The sequence below is a fragment of the Macaca fascicularis genome, chromosome 14 (genome assembly GCF_037993035.2).
Source record: "Macaca fascicularis isolate 582-1 chromosome 14, T2T-MFA8v1.1".
In the NCBI taxonomy this organism is placed as follows: domain Eukaryota; kingdom Metazoa; phylum Chordata; class Mammalia; order Primates; family Cercopithecidae; genus Macaca; species Macaca fascicularis.
In genome coordinates this window covers 108405704-108413474 of record NC_088388.1, presented here as the reverse complement: position 1 = coordinate 108413474, position 7771 = coordinate 108405704, and the positions used below count along the sequence as shown (strand labels likewise).

Genomic DNA, 7771 nt, shown 5'->3' with positions numbered 1-7771 from the left:
ATTATATTATATTAGAGAAGCGGAGGCAGAGAAAGAGGAAATCTGAGATTTTAAGCATATGACCTCAAGATCCTGAGCATCTGTGTAAAGGAGCTGCTACCTTATTATACTGGACTGTTTATTGGGTTGTCCTAAATTTTATACACATCCCATTTCTAAGATGTAGTTGGTTTGTGAGGAAGAGCAGATAAGTTATAAAAATTTTTTGAAAACAATATAATTTCTTTGAGCATCTGAGTATAATAGAGTAAGTAATTATGTTATCCTGGTATATTATATATTAAATTGGTAAGGAAATACTGTCCAAAAAGCCAATTAACAAGAAAACTCTTTTATTGATAGAAAAGCAAAACAAATTTTCCATGAATTCTAATCTTTTTTCTTCTATCTATTGGATATACTCAAGTTCAAAAGTCAGTTTTTCTGTTGTTGTCATCATTGTTACTGTTGTTGTTGTTAATCTCTCTATAGAAACAATCCCTTGTAATCACAACTGTAAGGGAAATATCCCTACCTCAAATGGGTAGGACCTCCTTGAGAAGTCATTGTCTCCAAATAAAGTTAATTAAATTCTTATTGTCAGCTAAGCATTCATACATGGCACCAATTGTATTATTAGGTTGGTGACATTAATAAGTATTAATGTCGAGCCATATTAGCTGTTTCTCAAATGTTACCAAATAAATAGCAAACCAAATCAGAATCAGATTTACATTCATTCCAATGATTAAACACTCTTATAGATTGGGCAATTTATTCTAATATGAACTGAAACATCTGTGAGTCACAATCACAAGTTCCAATAAAAAATGACCCAAATAAGTAGGCCTTTCAGATCCAAATTCAAAGGCCTTTCAGATTCAAATTCAAAGTTCAGATTCACATGGGAATGGGACTAAGGAACCTGATAAGATTATGTTAAAATTTCTGGTTCTAATTTAACCTGTAACTTCCACATAATATCAGCTAGCAACTGTTCAACTTTCACCCACAGAAAAGCATTAAAGCATATGTCTACATGATAAAAAAATAAAATTTAACCATTATCTAATTAATACAATTGATGCAGATAGAAATGGTGGAAAAGTCAGATGTCAAAGAAGTTTCTTAAAGCTAATTTTACCCATATTATCCAAAAATGATTTATCAAACTAAACAGATAATAGTCATATTTTCACTTTACCTTTAGCTATGCAGATATAAATTGTATCTCTACACAACATATAGGTTGAAAATAAAAAACATCAAACCACAATCCAGGTTCCAGGTTTGTGGTTTAGATGGCCCTAAACCTCTTCTGGATATTTTTGCTTTCCATCTAGATATTTAGACCACATTGATATGGGTCATAACTTTATCATCATTGCTACATTGTCACTAACCTAGGAAAGGAAGCTTATCTAATTACCAGTTTTCCAAGCTAACCAGGACTCTCCCCTTTCATTATTAAAGAGAAAGTCATTCTGATTTGACCCCAGAGAAATAAGTGCATGCACATACCTGACTTTTCAGTATCCTCTTTGGATAAGAGGATGGAACAACTATTTTGGTTTCCATCTCATTCTTGTAATGACAGAAAAGAGAATACAAAAAGTCAATTGTAAATTTATACAAAACGTATGCATATATAAATACATATCTATGGATGTATATAAAGTCTAAAGATTATATCCATCTACGTCTTTAAGATTCAGAGTCTTGTACAGTTGACATAATAGTATTCTCTCTCCAAATTTTCTCATTTTTAAAAACAATAAGAATCAAGCATGCCACCTTATTAATACTGAATAGCAAGTGCAGAAGTTAAGCTGTAGCTATAGGGGTTTGAAGCAATTAGTTTGACGGGACATCAGTGAATAAAATCCTTAAAACAAATTTAGCTATTTCCAGATTGCCTTTTGTTTCATAAAAATGAAAACCTCAATGCCCTGTTGGTAGCATCCCAAACTCCTGAGACTGCCAATTGAGCTCTATAAGAAGCAGTGCTTTAAACAAGGTCTGTATAAATTGCTTGGATGTGTGCTTATTGAAATAATTTGGTGTGGGAACTGGCTTACTAGAATTTCATGTAATTCTCTATCTCATAAAAAAATCACAAGTGATACCACTGGAAGCTTAGGTTCTGAGTATATTAAGCTCAGTATGAAATCTGACTCACAAACTGCATCATCTTTACACAGAGCACTATTAAAAATATTAAACTACAGTCAATTAATGGAGAAAGGCATACACATTTAAAGGTGCACAATAAAAGTGTATTACAGATGTGTGCCCATGTTGAGAGGTATTGAGATCATTTGTTTTACAATATACATAATGCTTTTATTTTTCTTGCTCCTTGCATTCCTTTGGGGGAAAATGATGTAGGACAATTTCATAATTACCCCACAGAGTGTACAGGCTGCTCCTTGGAAGGGGATTATTATTGCATGCCTTGAATATACTATGATTCATAAGGCAAGAACATATGCGTAGCTTCAGCACCAAGAAAATGGAATCGTTATCCAGCACTGCTCACAACAGAACATCTTATTGCTTTAATAAAATGGGAAATTATTCACTGTAGAAAGTGCACCAAATAAGGGGAAGAAAGTAATATCCATGCACTTATTGGAGCTCATTGGAAATGACGAAGCTCCCTTCTGGGTCCCTGATTCTATTCAAATTTCAAGTCCAAAAGTCGTTCTGTAATAAAGTATTAAAGAGCTACCACTGGATGAGGGTAAGCTACAAAAATTAATGGACTTTCTTCTTCGCAGTGCCTTAGTCATTCTGATGTACAATGTAGAACTCCGATGCACTAAAGGATTCCCTAGTGGCCTGAGGGAGTTAATGCACTCTTTTACCTATTACTAGGAAGTGACTAAGGCACTGGAGAAAAACTGGTTCATTGTTTAATATATTGTACCCAAAGATTATACCTGGTCTTCCTAATATTACAAGATGGCATGCCTCAGTGATGATCTTCTGTGCTTCAGGAAAGGTGATTATCTTATGGGTGATTAAAAGTAAGTTTATTAAATTATTTTTATAAAAGATGCAGACTGAGCTTGGACAATTTAATAGATGACCAAAAATATTAGAGGTAATATTTCCTCTGGATAAGAGCACATATGTATGGACCAAGTAGACAATTTAGAACAACTAGTTGCTTGGGAGAGGGATGCTCATAGGGGCACTGTTGCCTTACACCCTGCAGGATAGTAAGGACTCTTTTGGTAGAGCTTTTTGCAGATCATTTTCATTCATACATTTTCCAAAAATTTGAATAGCTGTCAAAGGCTTGATTTCCAAGAAGAGATGCCACTGCATATAACTAATATTGTAATATGCTTCTGGCTTCTTCTATCATTCAACCAAAGGAAACAAAGTGGTAAATAACTATAGACTAATTCCATTTCTAACATAGATGGCCTTGTCTGGCATTAGAAAATAATAAAATATTTATCTTATTTTCTCAGTGTTTTTGTATGTTCAGTGAAGTTAGGACAGACTGAGAAAGATAGCCTTTCCTTTGCTGCAGGCACAGATTTGTAACTAAACAAACAAGCTGCAAACATTTTTATCCTATAAGTAATTACTGGATATAACTTTTCTTGAAATTCGCATGTCCTGTCATCCAAATTGCCCAACATCCCCACCAGTCTCATCCCCAACCACATACAGTACAAGCAAGCACAAACACCACTGCCTCCAGGTGGTAACTGCATGCAGGGAGAACTACAGGCACTGTTTAAATATTAACCATGTTTTTAATAGATGGCATTTTTGCACATCCATTATTTGTTTGTTTCTGTGGTTGTGTTTTTTTCTATTATTTGCAAAAAAAAAAATAATAATAAAGCATGTGTGTCATCTTTTTATAACAGTCTACTACAGAATAAGGTACAAAAGAACACTTCTGGAAACAGCAGAAGCCAGGTCTGCACCACTGAATTTCTCATCCAGTGGTAACCATTATATCAACAGCTGGAAATTAAGAACAATAATATACAGTTTGGAGGACATAGTACAGAACTATAGTTTTTTTCTGTATTTGGTACCAATATAATAAATATATAACAAAGGTGCACTTGTTCTAAAAATAAAACAGAAACATTCTAGTTGGTTAGATACTGCACTTTCAGTACTGCACATCACCTAATACTTTTTTTTTTTTTTACAAAAAAGGTAACTTATGCAATGTTTAATAATAAGAAAACCAATAGTACACGCTAACTCGATTGTAGAAAAAGAAGAAAGAACCCAACCAAAAGCCAGAATAGTCATTTTCCAAAACAGCCCCTCCTCCGCCTTCACAACTAGAGGAAGTAATCAGAACGGTGAGGCGACTTCAGCACCAGACCTGGCTGGACAGCTCCCAGATCCTCTGTAAATTCTGAAAATGTCACAGGTCAAAGGTGTATGGGTGGGGGCGGGGCAGGGAGTGAAAGCGTTAGCTTTTTTAAAAAACTCATTTAAAGATTTTAACGTACTTATGCTCGGCCAGCGAGGGTCATTTTAAAAAGTAAATTAAAGGTTCTGTCCTGGAAAAGGTAATAGGTAATAGTTAAACAAAGGGTGAGAAATGGGCTGACTGGCGAGGGGTACCTGTCATAAACACTTTCTGGGGACTATTCTCTATGCCCTCTTGCAGTCCTGGTGCTTAATGTAGACGTTTTCTTTATAATATACTATTGCCTGAGCCCGGCTGAGGGTGGGAATGGGGAGGAGAGGGAAGCTAAAGAAAAAGTGAAAGCTTAGGGGTCAGAGGGGAAGGAAGGAAACTAAACCTTAACTTGACAGCTATGTACATTACCGGGCCCCCTCCCCTCCCTTTGCTTCGGGAATCAATGCCTTTTATATATTTGGTAGCTTGTGCGGTTTCTCCTCCTAATTGAGGGGAGCGCGGATTGGAGTGGGAAGATGCATCCTTCATTGACAATGAGAAATTATGTGATTTGTCATGCGCTTGGATTGTGTTATTAGTATTATAATAATTACTATAAATATTAATAAAGTATTATTATCAGCGTTATTTCTTCTTCCGAGACTTTCCTCGCCCAATATTTACAAATACCGCACAGTGCCTCGGCGGAGGAGAAACAAGAGTAAGGGGAGGGCAGGTAAGGAAACCAGGAAGAGGAAAAGAGGGGCCAGAGGAAAATGGAAAAGGAAGGAAGGAGGAAAAAAGCAAGGATGGCAAAGATGATGGAAACAAGGACGGGGAACGAGAGGGGCTAGACGATCAGGACAGTACCACCGTTTGCAAAAGGCCCTCGCCAGCTGTGTCCAAACAGGAGGAAGCTGCGTGTGCTCCTTGGGGACTGGAGGCTGGCGGTGGAGGCGGAGGAGCACAGGGACCCTGGCACAGGAGGCCAGGGGACGAAGAGGAGGACGACGAGGCGTTGGAAGGGGCACAGAAGGGAGAGTCCCGGGGCTGCCTCTCCAGCCGGGTTTCCTTTGTGTGGGTTGGGGCCTGCCTGCCAGGTCGGGGCAGACCCCCGCCACCGCGGCTGCCGCTGCAGTGATCCCGCTCATATTCCTCCTGAGCCCTCTGCATCTTCCGCTTCTTCATCCTACGCTTGTGGATGTGGAAAGTGGAGAGGGACAGCACGATGAGGCAGAAGATGAGGGTAACCAGGACAATCAGCACCAGCGTGGAGGAGAAGGACTGGAAAAGCTGCTGTCCCACCTGCGTGATGCAGGTGCCGCTGCCACCTGCGCCTGGGCCGCGGGCACCCGTGTTGCCGCTGCCGCTGGCGTTGGGGGAAGCAAAGGTCCGGTTGAGGAGACACGGCGGCAACGCCAGCCTCAGCTCCTTCGGCGCCCTGGCACTCATTGGCGCGGGGCTGGGAGGGGCCGGGCCCACTAGGCTTCCCCTCTTGGGCACACTGTTCCCACCAGCCAAGAAGAGGACGGAGCCCACGCCACCCAAAACTGCTCCCTGTAGAGGGAGGGGGTGTGCGAGCAAGCCAAGGACTAAGGGAGCAACTGCTGGCAAGCAAGGCGACCAAGGAGTGAGCGGCGCCCGAGAGATCCTCGCCGATCCCACCTGGAACGCGTCTTCACACGCGCACCTTTCCTTCGCGGAGGCACCAGGCTGCAAAGACACAAAGCTTAGTTAGAATCTCGACCGCTGCCCAGGGGATTGCGGTCGGGAAGAATCAACCACCACCGCAAAGCGGCCCTCTCGGCACGCTGCCTGAGCTGGGCGCTGCCCGTATTTTCGGTCAGCGGACCCCAGCCTGCCCACCCGTGGCCGTGCACCAGAGCCACCAGCAGCCTGCTCACCCCACTCGACAGGATGGGGTCTACGCCGGCACCGCGGAGGTGCAGATTACTCAGCAGATAAGGCAACCTCCCTTCCGCCCTTCACAACTTTATAATTGCAACAGACAAGCAGCCGCTTCGGATTGAAGTCCCTACTTCCCAGAGCTCCGGCTCTCCTCTTTTCTGCGCCCTCTCGGTGGATGTCTTCGCCTGGATCCCTCCCCTCCCAGCACCCACTCCGGGCCACCGCGGGGGCTCCGGGTACGCAGTCCTTCCTTTCCCTCCCCCTCCAGACTTGCCCTCCCTGGACGGCATCAGATCCCTTGGGTCCCATTCCCAGAGGGATACCCCTGGAACCACATCCCACTCTGCCTCTGTCCGCGACCGCGGCTGACGAGCAGGAACGCGCTCCATCTCTTCTCCAGCCTTCTTCCCTGGCATTCTCCCCTCTCCAAACAACAAAAAAAAGCAGCTGAAGCATCTTTCTCAGCTGACACATTCCCACAAACGGCCCCCTCCTCCCCATCTCTCTATGCCCCCAACTTGGCAGTAGCCTGATTCTTTCTAGAGGAACTGGAATGGAAAGAGGAGGGTTCCCGCCTGCAAAGTTTGGGGAACAGACCTTCTTTCAGTCCTTCCTAGACCCAGCCCGAAGGCCCCGAGGCTTTTTCCGGCGTACCGGAGTCGATAGACCCGCAGCGCACAGGAGAGCCTCCTTGCTGTTCCCAAGAGGCAGCTGCAAACTGTTGCACTGCGGAGCAGCGAGGCAGCGCGCAAGCAAGCCGGGGCAGGGGCAGGGGCAGAGGCCGGGGCCGGGGGCTGGAGCTATGACCGGGGTGGCTGCACAGGCCGCGTGAGCTGTCCTCCCCACTCGCGCCCGGCCGTCAGGCCACCCGGCCATCAGAAGCCTTTAGTCACACCTTGTCTCTTACCTGGACCGCCAGCTGGCTGCAAGGAGGGAGCCCCCGCCGCGCGGCTGCAGTGGCGGCTGCAGAAGGCGCGGATTGAATGGGCCAGAGACCGAGCCGCGCTGCTGCTGCCGCTGCCGCCGCCTTCGCCGCCGCTTCAGCGAGCTGAGCTCGCAGCCTATTGCCAGAGAGGCCGGTGACGTCAGGCAGCCACTGCCAGGGCTCCAAGCCACCCCTCAGGCCCCCACCCACCCTAGCACCCCAGCACCTTGTCCTAGCATAGCGAGCCTCTGACAGACACTTCCCAGTTCGCTGCCCTTCTCCAGCCCAGGAACTAGGAGGAGCAACCCCCATCCCCACCCTGCAAGCAACCCACCTTTCTCACTCTCTTGCCTAGGAAGAGTTGAATCTTCAGTTCTCCAGCTGTCTGATTTCGTTCTAGAGCTGACCCTTTGGTCCCAGAATCACACTTTTACACCCTGGATAACCATTTCCCATCAGTGCACAGATCAGACTTTCTCCCTGGTGGCTGATGAAAATTTCCCCCACCCCCAATTCCTCTCTGTGCTGCCCCTGGTTCTGAACATAAACTGCGTGCATTAGATGACAGG

General features: G+C 44.5%; 1 protein-coding gene across 5 annotated transcripts; it reads right to left on the bottom strand.

Moving 5' to 3' along the window:
* Positions 1-315: 315 nt before the first annotated feature.
* C14H11orf87 (chromosome 14 C11orf87 homolog) lies at positions 316-7319 on the bottom strand. 5 transcript variants are annotated; one of them, XM_045371072.3, is made up of 2 exons: positions 7185-7319; positions 316-6082 (listed from the first exon to the last, which is right to left on the bottom strand). In XM_045371072.3, exon 2 carries the CDS (start codon positions 5819-5821, stop codon positions 5228-5230), a length of 594 nt encoding a protein of 197 aa, XP_045227007.1. In that variant the 5' UTR covers positions 5822-6082; positions 7185-7319; the 3' UTR covers positions 316-5227. The 5 variants fall into 5 exon arrangements, with proteins under 5 accessions (XP_045227007.1, XP_065385033.1, XP_065385032.1 ...); XM_065528961.2 differs by lacking the exon at positions 7185-7319 and adding an exon at positions 6875-6997; XM_065528960.2 differs by lacking the exon at positions 7185-7319 and adding an exon at positions 6552-6711.
* Between the last annotated feature and the right edge of the window lie 452 nt (positions 7320-7771).